At 39.2% G+C, this 20,035-nt stretch overlaps 1 protein-coding gene across 1 annotated transcript in view; it reads left to right on the top strand.

Annotated features, from left to right (window-relative positions):
- The window catches only part of ncam1a (neural cell adhesion molecule 1a), a gene marked incomplete at both ends in the record, with an annotated part of 231,176 nt that overhangs the window by 185,072 nt on the left and 26,069 nt on the right, over positions 1–20,035 (top strand). The window contains 3 exons of the mRNA XM_083890080.1: positions 553–649; positions 5,020–5,187; positions 8,996–9,121. Coding sequence (XP_083746206.1) covers positions 553–649; positions 5,020–5,187; positions 8,996–9,121 — 391 coding nt within the window. The remainder of the gene's footprint in view (positions 1–552; positions 650–5,019; positions 5,188–8,995; positions 9,122–20,035) is intronic.

Here is a 20,035-nt window from a genome sequence, read left to right as displayed (position 1 = left end):
AACACATCTGTTTTGTCAGTGCATGTCAGCATTTAGATATTATCACTTTTTTGTTTAAAGCTACTTAACAGATAAAAAAGAAAAGCCTCAGAGGCAATTATGGATGATTTATGTTCCACTTTACAGCAGCTTTTTTGTCATTCTGGCATCTGTCATTGTGAATAATTTGAATGAAAACAAAAAGAAAAAGGGTAGCGTAGTGGTAATTTCAAAATCTTTCTATTTATTATTCATGAATGAAAGAGGTAAACTCAGTTCAGTTGAGAATACTGAGTGTTATGAATAATAAAAGGATGAAGTAACACTGAATGAAGGATTAGAACAGTAGATCATTTGTTAAGTGCAGTGCTTGATATTGATGTTAATAAATAAGCGGGTGATGATTAGTCCTCGACGATAGATGTATTTGTGCCTGCACGCTGACCACCCTTCAAATAAATCACTGCAGATAAGCCATGACTTAGCTGCTCGCTTCACTGCAGTAAACCAATTGCTAATCATTACAAACTAATGATTTGCGTCATAAGTTTTTTCTTCTCTTCCTCGCTGCAGGTCACCCCTGAGTCTCAGTACGAGTTTGGGAGCTACAACTGCACGGCGACAAATTTGATGGGCACCGAGTCCAAGGAATTCCTTCTCATCCAAGCAGGTTTGTTGACTGAAAAGAGCACCACTGCACATTATGTTGCTAACACTTTGTAAATCATTGCTGAATATTTAAAGACTAGTTGAGGATCCTGTCACGACTTCGAGCTCATCAATCTTCCTAAGTGACTTCTGCTCATGAATAAGTTATTCTGATGGTAGTTAAATTCTAGTTAGCGACTCAGTAAATCTTCGATGAAGCACCATACATGTACATGTGGGCTCACTATTTGGCAATCAACAAATCTCTGTTGCCTTTTAATATCTTTTATAACATGATTTTTATATACTTTTATTAATTATTTACCACATTTTAAATGGTTTATAAGTCATTTATTATTATGCAGTGCCATTGAAAGGTTTGTAGTGGATTTCATTTTCCAGGAAATAAGGATGATATAACCAGTTTAAATGAAAATAACATCTAAACTTGACGACTCAACCCAAAACAAATCAGTATAGTATACAATCAATATCATCCTCACTTCTGCCCTCCCATTTCAGTCATCATCAGTCATACTTTATGTCCCAGCCACCCACAACCAAATGTCTGGTCCAAGGTCAAGATGAATCCCCAGACCTTTTAGAGCGCAGCAATAAAACCACAAGCAAGGTCCATTAGATGTTATGGATAAAACTTTAAAGTCAATTCTCTAGGCACTCAGAAACCAGTGAGGGTACCATGTGTGAAATATATTTACAGTGTAGTCCAGAGGTCTGAGACCACCTTCCTATCTATATTTACACGTACATAAATATGGCATTTCCACTGTATTCCCTTCCTTTCTGTGTCTTAAAAGTCAGAGCATGCAGACCATAATGAGGCGCTGCACAACAGAGACTAGGCAGGCTGAATTTGACTGAAATTGTTATTTAAGTTCTAAAGATTGGATTTCGTAAGCTTCATTTAGAATGTAAACTGTTTTGGACCCATTAGAGGAGGTAGGTCACTCAGGACCTCGACTAAATACAGTGAGCTCACAGTAATTGGACAGACAACCTCTGCTGCAAATGTGTAATATACTGTAATGTACTGTAATATAACTGTCGGTCCTTTGAGGAGTTTTCATTTTTGCCTTCTCATTTGCTGCATAACTCTGACAGTCTGTTAAGTTACTTTGAAGCATTTAACGTTTAATAAAGGCGTTGAATGCAGCGGAGTCCACTCTGTGTCTTAACACATTATTTTCCACTGTAATAAAATAAAGTCTGACATGTAGCATGAAGCAGCTCCCTTTTGTATGACGTAACATCAGAAATTGTTTGGCGCGTTCATGGTTTTGCTGTTCTGCGGTGCGTACTCTTTGTACAGCGGCTGCGCTTTGAAAACATACATGAATGGAGCAGTAATTAGTTTATTCTGTCTCATTTTAGCACCGAGAGTGTTAAACCCATTTTCCGCTGCACAAAAACACAAACACGAACCACCACAAACGTCTGGCTATTTTCTGTAATGGGAATGGATGTAATTGTCATTCACTCCCAAGTCAAAGGACCTCGCAATAGACAGCTTTTTTTATCAGCTCTTGCTCTGGCTTGCTCATAATGGAAACGTGTCATTCTCGTAAACATGATACATTTGGGCTCTCTCTGCACTTATTTTGCACAATGTTGTGATGCACAAAGTTCAAACAGCAGTCTAAATGTGCGTATAGTCTGAAAGATGGACTGAGGTGAAAGGTACAAATGTGTTATGGGTTTCCATTGTGCTCTCTTTTGTTGTGTTGCCCGTTTTCTGACACACTTTGTGGAACATTTGTGATATTGAACCTGAAAACACAGGAATGCGAGCACATCTGCTCCTGCAAATGGAAAGAAGTCCAGCCTGTGCTCATTCCAAGAGTGTCATATACTCTGTGACGGCCCACAGCGTCACCTTACGTCACCTTACATGCCCTGGTCTCTAACCCTCATCTCTTACTCTGACTTGTATTCTAACACTGCTCTGCTCTGAGCATCTAAATGCAACACCAGTTGTTTTACACTGGAGTCAATTGAAGGCTTGGTGCGTCTCTTTCAGAAGTGGAATGATACCCTGTGTGTCTGTCAGCCAGCGCCAAGGGACGTGACAATCGGAAAGCGTTGAAGAAGTCGTGCACCTTATTTTACCCACAACTGATAGGGCCGCCCTGTTGCTGTAGTAGTTAGCACTTCCTCCACAGTCCAAAAACATGCAGCTTTGGAGATTAGGCAAATTGGACTCTCTAAATCAAGGGTGTCAAAGTAAAATGACCTGGGGGCCAATGAGCGTCTAGTGTGGTCAAGAGGGGGCTGGCCTCCAGAGCAAAAAGTCAGTAAAAAATCAACTGTTCACAATATTGCAAAATGATATCGCATTTATGATGCAAAAGTAATCTATTAATAACAAAAACAGAGACATTTATTTAAAATTAGGTAAATAATAACTAGGACTGCACACAGTCAGGGAGTGCAGCAGTTCCCCGACCTGACAACTTTTCGACTTTGATGTGTCTAGCTCATTTACGTAGGGTGCAAATCACCAAAATGGACGCCAAAATGAAAAAAGGCTGACATCCTGTTGAGTAGAGGCCATGGTCTTCCCGCCAAGTTCCGGAAATATTCGGTGGAACTCAATCACGTATGCCGAAGTGCTGTTTCGTGGCAAATTGGACGAGTTCGCTCTTTTACAGATATGATAATAATCTGAAGGATAACAATAGGTTCCTCCCACAGTCCGAAAACATGCAATATGGGGATGAGGTAAATTGGAAACTCTAAATTGACCATAGGTGTGAGATAGTCGAAGAAAATCGATGGATGGACGCCCAAATGATGTACATATGCTCATTTTGGTTTCAAATGTTTAAGTTTGTACCAAATGAGGTTTCAGTGAAAGTATTAAAGTCAGATTGAAGTCTACAGTCGTGTCTTTCAGAGTCTGCAGTGTTCATTAACGCCGTGATTGCGATCAATAGTCGCTGGTTCACAAGTGCAGCAAAAAAACTGCTTCATTGCTGCTGTTGCAAACAGAAAAAAGAAGAGAACACGTGCACGTTGTAATCAAAGGGGTTCATACCCTGGAGAACGTGAACATGATCAGTAATGTAAAAAAAAAAACGGATTGATTTGTGATTGATTTTCTTAAGAGGAAATTTTATTCATTAAGAATCATCCTCTGGGAAGCATGAGTTGAATATGCCGTGTCTAACGTGATTAGGATATCACGTTAGAACCCAAATTGAATGGATGTACAGGAAGCGTACACGGCATACTGATTACCACGCTGAGATCAAAACAGGTCCCTTCGTTGCTTGTAGGAGGTTTTTTTTTTTTACAGTGTCTTCAGAAGAATGATAAATTCTGCAGGGCACTTCATTCTTGTGACCTGACTCCGTCTTATCTTTTAAGTACACGAGAGTGAGAGCTGTTGCTGCTTTGGGGCAGTATAAAGGCACGTCATGCAGCTCAGTCTTGAAAGCTGCTGATTTGGAGCAGCACATATCAGTAGGTGTTGCATTGGCAAGACCCTGACGCTTTTTATTAAACACAGTTCACTACCAGCCAAAACCACACAGACAGAAGCTGGGGAGGAAAAAAAAAACTGACGTAACTGTTATCATTTTTATTTCCTTATGAAGGGTTCTCTCACACAACAGTGAGACGTCTATACCAAGTGTTTCATTTCACGATATAACAATAACTAAGATTTTCATCATCCTATTTGACCGTTATGAGCACAGAGAAATGTGTTTCGTCTGTGAGTTTTGTCAGAATCGCATTTTTAGAATGCAATCAAAAAAGAATCAAGTCCCTCAGAGGATTCGGTTTCTCCCACTCCCAGTTTGTTTTGCAGTGTAATTTAGTGATAAGGCTCATAGCACCGCAGTCTCTCAGTGAGGCGATGATACATTTAAAAGGTGCCATTTTCCATCTTATCTGCGCTCACAATGGTTAACTTTGGGGTAAAGATGTTCAACGTGTGGGCAACTTGAAAAATAAATGAAGACATTGAATACACAGATGGAATATGTATCTGAATCGCATTCTACAACTGAAGGATTTAATCCCTTCTCTCTTAGACGTAATGAAACAGAACCATGTTTGTCATGAATCCGTGTATGTTGTTTTTTTCTGTTCTGGTTTAAAAACGGAAAAACAGATGCATTTTGTTTGTTTTTCCGATTTAGTTTAGAAACCGAATAACCAAAGAACGAACTATACACGGATTGTCATGTTATGTTACCTTAGCGACGCCAAAATGTGCCTTCATATGGAAAGTGTTTACTTGATGTCGTTTACTGTCTTCGTGGTCAAAGAGAGAACGTGTAAATTGGAACTTTTATTACATGGAATGAATGGTTTTATTCATTTTGCGTGACTGATTTTATATAACGTGTGTCTTCTCTGTTGCAGAGGTGCCATCATCGCCAGAAATCATACAGGTGGAACCTTTCTCGAGCACAGCGGTGGTGGAGTTCGAGGAGCCAGATTCTCTCGGCGGCGTGCCCATTATCAAGTACAGAGTGGAATGGCGTTTGACTGGCCAGGACTGGACTGGCAAAGAGTATAACGCTGAGGATGGTGAGTCATTATTCTTTCCCCACCAGAAAGTATTTGGATGTCTGATCCTGTAAAAGTAACTGATTTGCAGTTATATTAAACAAGAAATGTGTCGTCGATCTCACGGAATAATAAATGAAGGAGCACAGAGACTAAACATACAAAGAAGGAGACCATAATTGGATTCAGGTGAAACACGCGAGAGTTAGAGTCTCATACAGGAATAAATCGTTATCAGCTTTATTATCTCGGATCATATTTTTTCATCAGTTGCTGCAAACCTCCTGCTGAGATAGAGATTTCTGCTCAGAGTTGAATTAGTCCCACCTCGTCTATAGAATCCCCCCCCAAAAAGGTAATAAAATGAACTTTTAATGAAGCAGCGTGATCACAAAAGAAGTTAAAAGTCTTTATATTTTGTGTCGGTGTTTCCTGGGCATGTATCTTTTAAGATTCGCCACACGTATCACTTGCACCTTTGTTGTTTTATGTTTGTGATCTGTTTCTTCAGCTCCCACATGAAAGAAATATTGGCCGAAATGATAGAGAAACACACTCTGCCAGCAACAACAGTTAATCCAAACATGACAGTAGTTGATGTCAAGAGGAGAAAGGTGGAACAGAGTGCAGCCCAAATGACAGTCAGCCCCAGACACTGACAGGTCCGAGATAATATCCACCGTCCCACTCGGGGGATTGTCGCTTTTTTTTTTACAAAATCTGGACGGTTCTTGTCCTGTTTTGCCACGTGGGACGTATCAGTCAGTGGGTGACAAGGGCTTCACTGTCAGCTCGAGAGCCCCAGAGCCTGCTGTCATGCAGCCATACACATAAAGCAAAACACATGCGCCCACCCACACACACACAGTGTGTTACCAAAGATACCGACTACATCGCTGCATCCACATCGAAACATAACCACGATGCCGTTCCAACAGAAACAAACATCAAAGGTCTGTGCCACTCACCCTCTCACTGAACCCATTTCTTGTTGTATTAATGGACAGTTTTAAAGCAGTTCTTATCACGACGGCTCCGTATTACGCCGTTTAAATACATACACAACTTGACAGGTAAAATGTGACAGTACACCAGGTCGATTGCAGCCACGTTCTGACCCGGTATTGACGTCTGTCCTCAGTGATGTGATTGCATGTGGATAACAGATATCAGACGTGTCCTCAACTTTGTCCTTCAGTCAATCTACTGCCCTCGTCCCAGTATACAAACACTTTTTAGGACATTATTTATTGAATAAAATGTCAGGGATGTTTTGCCTTTAAGCTCTGTTCTCATTTCCGTGAATGTATCCTCGTCTTTTCGAGCGGCTGAAGCAAAAAATATATATTTTTTAGTCCATTGATTGGTGTGAACAAGGTTCATTTATGACAGCAGCCATACTCTGAAGTGTAGGACGAGGCCCCCTGGTGGTTCAGGTTCAGGTTGCGCTGTAGAAATTCTCCAATCTACGTTTCTGTTCTGGGAAGAAAGTCAAACTGAAGTACACTAAATTGTTTCTTGTAAAATATGAGTTCTCATTTTGTAATTTACATATAAATGACATCATACAGTAACGAATGGTTCACCAGGGCCTTTGCAGTTGTTTGGTAATTATAACTCGTTTTGATCAATATTGGGATCATGATTATTTATAACCATTATGCGCTGGTAATGGGGACAAAATGTTTTGATTCCACCATCATCTGTCAACTTGAAGTTTTGCTGAATTTTAAGTGGCATCAAACTTCTGAAGTCGGGAGAAGCTGTGCACAACAATATAAGTCATCATAATACTGATATATATATATATATACATGACCGTTTAAAAGTTTGGGGTCACCGATACAATTTGTTGTGTTTTCCAGTAAAAGCCACACTTTTATTAATTAAAAGAGTTGCAAAATGAATAGAAAATATTGTCAAGACATTGACGAGATTAGAAATAATGATGTTTATTCAAAATATTAAATTTTCCCTAAATAACCGGCAAAACTGTTTTCAAGGGTATTCTAATCATCGTATAGGCTAAAATAGTAGCTCGAATAGTCGTTTACCACATTAACAACGTATAGAGTGTATTTCTGATTCATTTCATGTTATAATCATTGAAAAAATTTTGCGTTTCCTTCAAAAAGAAGATTTCTAAATGACCCCAAACTTTTGATCGACTACAAGTCAATAGATCGTCGAGTTAATTCATTGTTATTTTTGTTTTGGACTTTATAGGCAATAAAAGCTTGTTATATTGTGCTGTCATTGTTTTTGAAATCCACACAAGCACACAGACAAGAACGCGTCCCGTGTGTACTGGATTATTATTTTTTTGATTGTTTGCTTGTGAAATGTTTGTAATGCTGCGGTAATCATGCGCTGTAATTATGCACTAGTCGTTTCCCGCAGCATTGCAGTGATCAACACATAAAAAGTCTTGATTTAGCCGTTCAGATGTTTGGTGTGATTTGTGCTGTGGAAAACAGGGTCCACGTTCTGGCTGGAAAAGCTCATCTTCATTTCAGCAGTGACATATTTGCACTGATATCGATGGCACTAAAAGCCGAGTTGTGAATACATTTGCCCTCATTAATTTAAGCTGCATTTCAAGTCCCAATATTAAGAAGAAGGGGAAAAAAAACATGTTTCTCAGCTCTTTTGCACCACAGCCAAATGTATTTCCATCCATGAAATGACTATCTTTATTAAACACTGAGTTATCAGCCAAGTCGTGGTTTTTAAATTCAGGAAACTGTGTTTGTAATTGAAATACCAGCTTACCAAAATGTCTGCATATTGAAATGTTGTGTATCTTATTGAGGAGATTTAGATTATTTGACACTGGGAAAAAAAACAAAATACCTCAGGTTCACACTTTGGGTCATTTTTATTGTACTGTAGAGAGCATATTTTTACATCTGAAGCAATAGCTATTGTGGAATGAGAGTCACACTACTCCAGGCTTCTCTAATAGCATTCTCCGTGTAATACACTTGACACCAGTTTTGTTGTAATTGGTCTTTAATTGTTCTGTAAAAGCTGTGGCAACAAACTGCAGAATCCCACTTTTCCTCGAAATGCTGTTTTTATGTTTGTCCCTGGGTTCCTAATCTAGCTTCACGTCAAAGTACTCACATGTAATAACCTGTGCTCCACGAAGAATCCCATTAGGAGATTAATTAGGATCCAATTCCAGTTTACCTGTACATGAAATATACAAAACATGTAACTCAATTAGTGCTGGGCACGTAAACACATGACTGAGTGTTTCCATGACGACTGACCGGAAAAAGACACGTGTGACGTCCTGTTTACGTGCCGCAGCACCGGAGTCCAGCCACCGTTTACCAATTAGCTCCGTTAGCTCCTTTAGCGCCGTTAGCGCGCCTACAGTCGAACTGGAACGCTCTGTTCATACCAACAAAAAGAGCAACGCTACAAATAACCAGCGTACTTGTGTACTGCGTATTTGCCTCTGTTTTTGGTGTTTTTTTTTTTTAATTTGGCGTTACTCTAGAGGCGCTACGCTAGGGAGTCACGTAAACATGACGTTGTTATGGAAAAGCGGCATGCGCTAACTTGCGTTAACATTGGTGGCATTAACGCCATTAACCGTCCATAACGTGTTAATGTGCCCATCACTAAACTCAGGGAAAATACAATTGTATTGACCAAATAATACTGAGGAAAGATTTCATGCACAAAAAGGACAGAAAGGAATTCTGTCCAGGAATCCTGAGCAGAATTATAGTGTACATTATCATGTAAGATGATTAATCTTGATTCACCAACATCTGCTTTACCTGCACGGAATAACCACCACCATCACTTCCAACAGACATGACCAGTGTGACCATCGGCCACCTGAAACCAGAGACCACCTACGAGGTCAAGATTTCTGCCGTCAACGGCAAAGGTGAAGGCGAGAGCAGCCCGGCCAACACTTTCAAGACCAAGCCAGTCCGTAAGTACTGCTGGCCTCACAGCTCGTGTCCGTGTTCTCTGTAAGTGCTCCTCTGACCTCCCAACACTTTGAAGCTCATGCTCACTCCACCGCTCCCGCTCGTGTCTCGCTGAGCCCCAGATGCTTTGCACCGCTACTCTCCTCTGTTCTCAAGCCAAAAACACTCCACCGCAGGGCTATTTCCATCCAGGCTAGAAAGGAAACATGATTTACGACGCCATCGCCACTTCTAATCATCATGGTTAATAGCGTTAACTTTGCAAAGTATAACCCGCGCATCCATCATTATAAACAGAATGATGTGCTTCGTTCCTCGTGAACCTTGAAGGCGTTTAAGGCGAAACCTCGCCTCCTTTCATTTTGCAGAACGTGGATGTCTCGATGCGATGGAGGGAAAAGAGGTTATACTGTTGTGTTGTTGAAGTTCAGTCAGTGTGCGTTGTTAAGGCAACAGTTAGAGGTCAAGGAAATGACAGCATGTCAAAGAACAGTAGCAGTAGGTGAAGGAGATTTTAAATTCCGTCGGGTTTAAAGGAAACACCAGATCGCTGCAGTGATTTGCTGTCACTCTCTGTGTTCGAGCAATTTCCGTATTTTGTTTTTCGGAAACAATCTGGCATCAGATCATCGCCGCCTTAATATATGGTGGCATCTGCAGCCTCAGAGCAAAACATCTTGAATGGTTCAATTTTGTATTTATTTATGTGCATCCATTTGTAAAATGATGTGTTTCGACTAACAACTTTTTGAGCCCCAGTAGACGGGGTAGTAGACTAAAATTCCACCGTTTTAACAAGAGTCTAAAGCAAATTAGTTTGCTTGTGTTCCATACATAGTACATTTAATAGCACAATGTTGGTTCTGGCTCAAAAATAAGAAGATATAAAGCAATATTGTTCCTTTAGTATGAAACTATTTTGCTTATCGCAAACACGGGGTAATGATGGGAAACCTGGATTAAAGGATAAGTCGACTTAATGCGCAATTTAAGATTGTAGATATGATTCTTTGTAGTTGAGTTGACCTCATACTTACAAAGCCAAGTCCTGAGATCTTTTACAGATTAGTAGACTGTGTGTAAATAACAGAGAGTAGTTTGGGGGGGGGGATTATCTAAAATGATTTTATTTGCAGGAAGTCGGGGTGTAAACTATGATAAATGAGTACTACAGACAGTCCATTTATTCTGTTTCATACTTTTGTTTTCTGATTGTTTTCCAATTAAGTTGTTAAATGAGTTATTGAAAGGAATAATGAGAAAATCACAAAGAAAAGTAATAAGCCACAATTATCTTTCAGCCATTCGTCTCACAGTTGCTGGCACAATTAGAAGGCAATAAACCAGCATTTGAAATATGCATCGTTTAGTATATTAGTTTTTTGTATTTGTTTTTACCTACCTGCTTTCTCACCTCAGATAAGATAAAAAATAATGCTTGTTTACTTTAGTCGAGTCTATCGAATGTGGGTTTTCAACACTCAAACTTTGCTTCGTGTATAATTTACCGCAATGAAATGTAAAATGTGTATCGATAAAATCAGTGTCGTCAGCTAATGTGTTCTATTGCATCAGCGCAGCAGCAGAAGGAGACTGTCAGATAGAAATGTTATGATTCGTATGAACACACTGAATCTGCCATGACCAAAGTCCCATTCGAGCATGAAGTCATTTAAAAGACGCATTTCTGATTTGGATGGTAATACTCAACCAGGATTACCAAAGACTAACTTAGCTGAGTTAAGAGAGGCAGTGAAAAACAGCAGTGAATAAATGATGTGGCAGGACTGAGTTGCCCTCTTTCATTGCTCATATTTTATTTTCCTCATTTCATTGTCTTTGTTTCTCTCTCTGTCTTTCTCTGTGTTTCATTGTTTTCTCATCATGGTTTCCCATCTGTTCTATATTCCATTGGACCGCTCAGGGTTTTCTTTCACAAGTAAGTTTTTTTTGTTATGCTCCCCCCACTGTTTTCTGCTGTATTTCCATCTGTACTTGTTTCCACCTCTGTTGCATTCATCTTCTTTATTTGACCATTCTCTCCACGTTCCTTTAAAAATACTATAATCAAGAACATCTAATGTTAAAATAAAAAAAAAGAATGGAAAATCCAACAGAAATCATCAGCCAGTGCCACAAATAATAGATTTTCTCCCTTACATAAAAAACTAGTACCCATTCATGGCATTTTATACGTATTTTCCAGATGTCATTTGCTTAAATGCACTTCCAGATTTAACGTGAGACATTAGTATGACGCACAGCCTCGAGCAAGTGAGTTATTCCCAACCATAGTCCTTGGTGATAATGTATCTGTGCCTCTCGAGAATTGCTTGCTAGCAACATCTTTATGTTGATGCCTCTCTTGTATAAAATATAATGTACCTGTGCACTGCATCAGTTCAGTGGCAACTGTTTAATAATGCCTTCAATGAAGAATACCTTCATACTGTATTAACAAATAAATCATTATGAATTTTAATATATTTGTCAGTAATATAATGTTTGTTTGTAACCTAAATGATCAGGTTTTAGTGATTCAGGCTACTATGTCGCATAATCTTCAGGATTCCTATATGTGATTTTAAGAAGAATGTAAGAAATCAGGTTTTTCGTGTATTTATTTAACTGCTGTATTTGTGCTACTGCTGCGAAAGGAGAAAAACATAATAGTATCCAGCAGAATTTGTCTGAAAGCTTCAGTGCCTGAGTGTTATTTATTTGAACCGTCATGAATTTAAAGTGCACAGCAGTTCACATGGCCTTGATTCAGATCTTCAGTAAAAAAGTATGTAAGCGTGGGTGTTGGACTCGTATGTGTGTCCAGCGTCAGATGAATGCGGGGAGCTGTACTTTGTTGAAATCTATAACCTTAATCTCACTGCAAGCTGTTGCTGTAAAGAACCCGCAAACAATAGGAGAGCAATAACTGTGAAAGTCACTTCTAAACAAACACAGAACACAACCGCGGGATCCCGAACAAGCGACTCGCTGAAGCCGTGAGCGTGTCGCAAAACAATTCATTCAAATAAAAAAAAAAAAACACAAGATATTGCTGCATCTCAATTTTGTGTATACGCCCAAAACTCCTTTTGCTGTATGGGCGAGATGGAGAGCACTATAAGTCCTCGCATAGTGCACTCAATTAAGTGAGCAAGTCGGCTCCACATCTGAGGCCAGCGCTTCGGTCAAGGACAGCTGCAGTACATGTCTCTATGTATTGTCGGGTGAATCCAGAAAATCTAAGGAAAGCCTCATAAAAATGCCACAAAGACGGGAGAGAACAGACATTTGAGTAGGTTCACAATATAAGCCAATTCCTACAATTACACCTCCTTGTGGGCGGGTTCTCTCCTGTCTGTATCAATCAATTAACCATTTTCTTTCCATCATTTGCTTTACAACGAAATTGATCTAAAATGCTCCAAATGAACCAGTCGATTTTCCCGTCTTTTAATGTTATGAATCAGTTTAATGAAGCCTCCCGCGCGAGGACTCGCTCACGCGCCCGAGTCATAATGTTTAATCTTTAATCGTTACTGTCGTTACCTTACATCTCCGGACCAAACGATTCTCGCTAATGAACTTACATTACGGAATGAGGGAAATTGATGTGTCCCTTTGTTTTGATTACCTCAACAATTTAGCTCGCAAATACAACCGTATTTTTTGATTTTTTGAGTCTCGGCTGCGGGGTTAACGCCACGCACAGTCGCAATAAAAGTGAGATGAGGAATTGGGTGCTAAAGTTGCGGAGGATATCGGGTCTCAAGAGTGCGAGATCTCAACACACATTAAACACAGAATTAACTCCGTTGTGCTGAGAGATGTACGCCTCGAATCATTTCTGTGACACAGACTAACTACGTTCGCTGTATGAGAAAGAAAATAAAAGCACTCTTTATAGCTCTGTTATGACTCCTGTCATCCCAGGTGAGTGCTGTCTTGCCTCCGCATCTGCAGGATTTCCCCGTAGCTCTTAAACAATTTATATTAAAGAAAGTAAGCATAAAATATGCTTTTATTCTTGCAAGTTTGAATTCCCAGGAACAGGACTTTGATGTGTGTGTGTGAGTTTGTGTGTGTGTGTGTAGCCTGTAGCCTGTATTGCCAAGGACCTTATGCCATATGTCTTGGGCAAATACAGTATTAAAGAAATTTTATATATCTCAATATTCCCAATGTATAGAAGCTTTAAAACACCGAATTCTGACTTTTAAACGCAGAATTATGAGTTTAAAGTGCTTAAAGTCACAATTCTGACTTTAAAACTTAGAATTCTGACTTCAAAACCCTGAATTATGACTTCAAAACTCTGAATTATGACTTTATTCTGAAAATTCTGACTTTATTCTGAGAATTCTGACTTTTAAACTCAGAATTATGAGTTTAAAGTGCTTAAAGTCAGAATTCTGAGAGTAAGGTCAGAATTTTCAGTTTTAATAAAGTCACAATTCTCAGTATTGCCAAGGACATGATGCCATATGTCTTGGGCAAATACAGTATTAAAGAAATTTTATATATCTCAATATTCCCAATGTATAGAAGCTTTAAAACACCGAATTCTGACTTTTAAACGCAGAATTATGAGTTTAAAGTGCTTAAAGTCACAATTCTGACTTTAAAACTTAGAATTCTGACTTCAAAACCCTGAATTATGACTTCAAAACTCTGAATTATGACTTTATTCTGAAAATTCTGACTTTATTCTGAGAATTCTGACTTTTAAACTCAGAATTATGAGTTTAAAGTGCTTAAAGTCAGAATTCTGAGAGTAAGGTCAGAATTTTCAGTTTTAATAAAGTCACAATTCTCAGTATTGCCAAGGACATGATGCCATATGTCTTGGGCAAATATAGTATTCAAGAAAATGTATATATCTCAATATTCCCTATCTATGGAAGAGGAAGAAGAATTCTGACTTCAAAACACAGAATTCTGACTTCTAAACTCAGAATTATGAGTTTAAAGTGCTTAAAGTCAGAATTCTCAGTTTAAAGTCGGAATTCTGAGTCTGAACTCAAATGTTGTTTTTTTTTTGCTGTGGCCCTAATCCTCTTCCGTACCTACTATACAGCGAGCTATAGGTTATCTTTGCTGTTGCATGACTTGCTGAAACATCATACAAAGCATTTTCTCTCATAACGCCACAAAAAAAAAAAAAAAACTGAAATTAGTTACAAGCGCCCAGTTGCTCACGTTGAGGAGAAATCCCGCTCCTCTCACCATGTTTTCACCATCTTTCAGCTTCATCACAGATTCCACCCACTATTGCTGCCACCACTATGGCCTATAGTGAGTATACCGGTCCAGCAGTGTGTGCAGTGTGTCTCTCTCTTCACCTCTATTTCTCTTAACTGCTTGGCCTCACAGTTAATGTAGATGTCCGTTTATTGCTGCTGTGGCTCGGCGGAGGAATCGTAAACCTCTGCAGAGCATAGTGACAGCGCAACACGTTAGATTCTCCTAACTGCATTGATTGCCCGTAGATGATGATTTTACTAACATTTGCCAAAGACATGAAGGTTGTTGTCCCTCTAACTGCCTGACACTAGAATATACATGTATGTATGTGTGTGTGTGTGTGTGTGTGTGTGTGTGTGTTTGTGGCATAATTAACATGATTTGTCCAAATCACAGCGTAGACTCTGATGATTGTGGTGTAAAAAGTGTATACACAGTAAACATCACATACTGTATGCTTAGACTGTGTAGGCTCTTTGTGTGTGTCATCGAGAATTTACAGTTTTTCTTTCCTCGTTTCAAAATATGGTGAATCCGACTGAAACCTCCTACTGACGTGTGGATACAGAGGAGAATGTAGATTAAATATTCAGCGATGTGTAGTCAAGGTCTCTAAAAGGTCATTAAACACTGATTTTATTACACACGCTACTATACCACTTTAATATAGTTCTTTAAAATAATCGCACCATAAAATAGTCAGTGTGAAAACAACACTTTTTTCTTAGTAAGATGTACATTCAGCATCAGGGATTGCAGGAGTTATTTTATCACAAGCATTTAATGCAGAGTAAATCAGATTCCTCTGTTGTTTATCTTAAGTAATTTTAAAGGTTTATTGTAAACAACAGCGTCTATCGCCGCCTTTGTGATCCCACCATGTTTTGCATTTGACTTTGAACCGTCTTGACAGCTGTCTGAAACTTTCTCATGGTGGAATCGATTCAGCTCTGACTCAGAGATTGCTGCAAAAGAGTTTATTTCCACATTTTTGGAAAGAAAAAAAAAAACACTTTGCCTTATTAGGATGCTGTTGCCAGAGCAACCGCTGACATAAAAGATGGGTGACTGACACTGATCAGCAACCCTCGACAGTTTTATGATGATCATGTTCAGTGAAATCATGACAGATTGTTTTAAAACAACCTAAAGTAAGGTCTGAGATAACAACATGCACATTCTTGTTTTCCCCCTTTTTTATGAGGAGAGTGAGAAAATGTCTTTTGTGCATTGCTGCATCTTTTCCTTATGATTGGGAGAGCTATTTGTTCTTGTAGAGAGCACAGTTGTGTCAGATACAGCCTCGGCTCAAATTAGGTTCTCCCATGTTGTTGTGTTTTCCGCAGAGGCGTCACTCAGACACACATGTAACAAAATGCTTTTAGGCCGTCGTCAGATGCAGACCTGCTCCTGATGTTCCATGTGTTCATATTGTTTTCTGCTGTGTCGTTGTGCATGTCGTGTATACCCAAAGCTGCAGAGTTTCCTCTGTGCCCCTCTGTCGTTATATCTGTGTTGTCATAACAAGTCAGGCTAAAGCTGGGGCAAATCCAAATTAATCTAAAATAAAAACTATAAAAAACACGTCTGCGAGAGGAAAAGCTGTCGATTGTCTGGCAGCAGAAGGAAACTCTGAGTGCACAGCTTTGGTCGTATCGCGGACATGTAACCCACACGGGAAACAACTGCTTTTCGTAATTTCAACATTATGTATTTGAAATATGTGTTTCAATTCACAGTTTTTCCTTTTGTTGTCGTTTATGTTCATTTTATTGTCATTTTTGTGTTTAACATCCCCGTTTTGTTTCTGTTCATTATGTTGCCATGTTTTTCATCATTTCAAAATTGTTTTGTGTTTCCCATGTTTCCCCCTTCCCTGCCTCCACTGCCCCCCCCCCCACCCCACTTCTCCTTTATTTTCCTTTGAACCAATCATGTGCGTGCACATCATGTGACTTGTGTCATGTGGCTCTTGCATGGTGCTGATGATGTCGTCTTCGCTGGCCAACAGAAGGTAACTGTTTTTGTTGTTTAGTTAAAGATCATGTGAGATTAGCGCCGATCATTCTGAGAACATCCGTCTAATTAGACATAGATAGATTCAACTATTTTCACTTTTGTTTGGCCATTTTTTTCTCCATCCATCTCAAAATGATTAAATATACAGTAAACATGCACTGTTTCACTCCACTCGCCTCCATACATCGTTCAGATTCCCTCATCCATCTGCCAACTACGATGCTTTTCGCCCATTTCCCATCGTAGACTGCAAAGTAGTTCATTTCTGCTCCTTTAATCACATTAGAAATATACAATAGCTAAAATACATCATAAGCTATGTGTCATAGTGTGCCGTCACGCTGATTTATAGCCAATTAAAAGCTGTTTTAAATCAACATTATAATCTTGTTTTTAAGTCCTGTATCTCTTCAGGGAGGATCCAATAAAGTGTTTATTTAAAATTAAGATATTTGACTTTAAACCGTGCAAACATGAGCGTTAATTTTAGTTGTAGTGGATTTTAATGACGCAACATACAGTATGATTTACACATTAGCATGTGTAAATATACAATGGCTAAAATACATCATAAGCTATGTGTCATATTGTGCAGTCACACTGATTTATAGCCAATTAATTCACTAAAAGCTGATTGAAATCAACATTATAAACTTATTTTTTTATCCTGTATCTCTTCAGGGAGGATCCAATATACTGTTCATTTAAAATTAAGATATTTGACTTTTTAAACCGTGCAAAAATGAGGGTTAATTTTAGTTGTTGTGGATTTAAATGACGCAACATACAGTATAATGTATATGATACAGTAATTGGGATCGACTCACATAAGTTAATTATTGTGTTTTTATGACTCATAAAGGCAAAGCAAAAAAAAAAATTTTTTGTATTATTTTGTTTGGCAAATTTATTAAAAGTATTCATGTGCTACATTATATACACGATAATCAAGAAAAAAGAAGTGATAGTTCAGTTCTCATGTTTTTTCCCCTTATGTGTGAATGGTAATCTTCATTATAATGTCAAAGATTTGACAGTATAATAATTTAATTATGATTTCATTTCCATTTTATTTTATTTTACATAACGGTCTGCGGACACATCATAAGAACATCATTATGACTGCACTGCACACATTACCACGCAGTAGTTCTCACCTCCGTACAGCTCATTTTTTCTTCCTTTTCTCTTAATAATTACAGTAGTCTGGAGTGTTTTAATGATTTGGACTCACAGCATGGCATTAACTGCAGCATGCAAGTTTATTTCCTCTCTGTCGTTGCACTCTCCTTCTCATCGTTCCGGTGTTACTCGATGGTCCTGTTTGCATGTGTCTCTGTCTCCGATGTACCCCCCACACCCCGCCCTCCTTCCTTAACTCAAGGTCACACAGAAAAGATAAGATAAATCCAGCTGTACTTTATAATATTCAGTATAACGTGCAGCAGAAGACTGGATCATTTAAATAGTTTTTTGTGATTTTAAATCACGATATAAGTCGTGTGTCAGTGAGGTCACCTGTTGCCTCCGCTGTAGCGACACCCACAGTTTCCAGCCTGCATGGTGGAGCATCTCATATCAAACCACCTCTTCTCTCTCTCTTTTTTCTCTCTGTCTTTTTATCCTCAGAAATGTTCACCTAACCCAGAACGATGCTCTTTAACAATACAGTGCGCCGCTGTGTCTTTGCAGCTGTTAGTAACTGTTTTATTCACGTTCGAGCATCTGTCACTCTCACCACCCCGAATGCAGCGCTTAGCCAGACAATTGCCTTCATGCATATTCATGAAAACCACTGATAATGATGTTTGAAATGTTAAATATTTATCTCAATCACGTTAAATACGATACAGTTTCAACTCTTCATCGTAGCCTTGTTGTCATGAGGGAAAAAAAGGGTTCGACATACGTGATGCGATAGTTGGTTTAATGAGAAAACAACAAGGCTAACAGTGTGTAGCCTCCTTGTACCTAATTGATGACTCTGGCTTTGTCGACTCCTCCCAGGCAGACCTTACCGTATACAGTAGCATGACAAAAAGCCATCTCTCCACCACGCAAACACAACACCTTGACCCGCCTTCCCACAAGATTATGTAAACGTTATTAAAAGTAATAGAGCAACATATCCAATCAAGGCTTACAAGCTCATTATCCGGCGACCTAGCAGTCATTACTCAGGGGGGGGCAGAGCAGATAATGAGGAGCCTCAAGGAGAACAACACCTCAGTCAGTGGTTTTGAGGCGGACACACAAAGGAATACACCACCCGATATCTCTCTGTGATAATCAAATACTCTCAAAGTGCTGGCTTGATATGCAACAGTGACTGTTCATTGGTCGGTACCATTGTTTATTTGTTTCTATATAACACTGCTTGAACTGATGATGCAAAGTTATCAAAGGATGAGATTTTAAATTTGAAATGAAAACGACCACTGAGCAAACAACTATGACAGTGTCTGCGTCGTAAGAGAGGATAGTGACCTTTGTATGTCCTTTTCTGTCACTCAGCACTTTTAAAAGTGTTGTTTAAAAGAGTATAAATCTGGCCTTAGTACTCAAAAGGTTTTCAGGCTCAGGGAAAATAAGGCACAACTCATAACTGTGTAATATATTTGTAAATCATTAGGAGAGATAGTCATTCAGTCAAATGTTGGTGCTTCTTTCCACTTGTGAATGATTTTTTTTTTGCTAATCTGCTCTACTATTACCGAGTCCCCCATCTGAAGGAGAGCCGCTTTACATTTCTGCATGTCCGTACAAGTCCTCGCTTCTGCTGGGTTGGCATCAGCCTTGCCTTCCACTCAGTCAGTCTCCATTCAGTAGCACTGATTTCTCACCAGGAGTTCTCCCTCATTTGTGTTTCCTTGTATTCCTTATCCTTATTTATGGGTACCATACCAGACTTCCTCATATAAACTCAAGCAAGTTTCCATGGTAACTCTTCCACGGTCAAATCCAGAGCACGCCACCAAAGTGTTACAGGGATTATGTACCTACAATCCAAGTGGAATCAAAATAGTGTTTTCTGCAGACTAACGCGCGCCCCAACCTGGTACCATATAACTTCTGTTCGACCAAAATCCCACTTGAGTGGCTGCCATTTTCAGAGACGTATCGTCTTCTGCTGAGGGATAGAAAAGCTTAGCCTTCAGCCGGCCATGTGTATTGTCTTTGAATGAGACTACGTTGAGAAATAACACAAAAACAATTGTTCCTTCCAGGTGAGGCTGAGAACATAATGCAATTCCCATGTGGCCTAAATCGGGTTGTCATTTTTTTTCCCGGGGTAAAACCCTGTCCCGGTGGCACAGATAATAAGACAGGGAAAGCGAAGCTCGCACCAGATCAATATAAACACAGATTGTGTTGTTTCCCTCTTGCCATTATGCTCTTCAATCAGTTTTAACTTCATAATGACACGTTTAAGGCATTAAACTGTCTGCTTCAGCTCGAAAAGAAACAAGTATTGGCAGAAAAAAGGAAACAAACATTAGTCTTTTGTGTCAGTGTCAGACTCATTCATCCAAACTGACCTTTATACACACACATATATATATATGTATGTGTATAAAGGTCAGGGCTAGGTGTTTCAACAACACCAGAGACAATACTCATAAGTCACACCACTAAAGGCCCTTGTCAGGCAA

Source organism: Microchirus variegatus (genome assembly GCF_963457635.1).
Source record: "Microchirus variegatus genome assembly, chromosome: 5".
In the NCBI taxonomy this organism is placed as follows: domain Eukaryota; kingdom Metazoa; phylum Chordata; class Actinopteri; order Pleuronectiformes; family Soleidae; genus Microchirus; species Microchirus variegatus.
The sequence above is the reverse complement of the archived record's forward strand: the minus strand, read 5'-3'. Positions and strand labels throughout refer to the sequence as shown.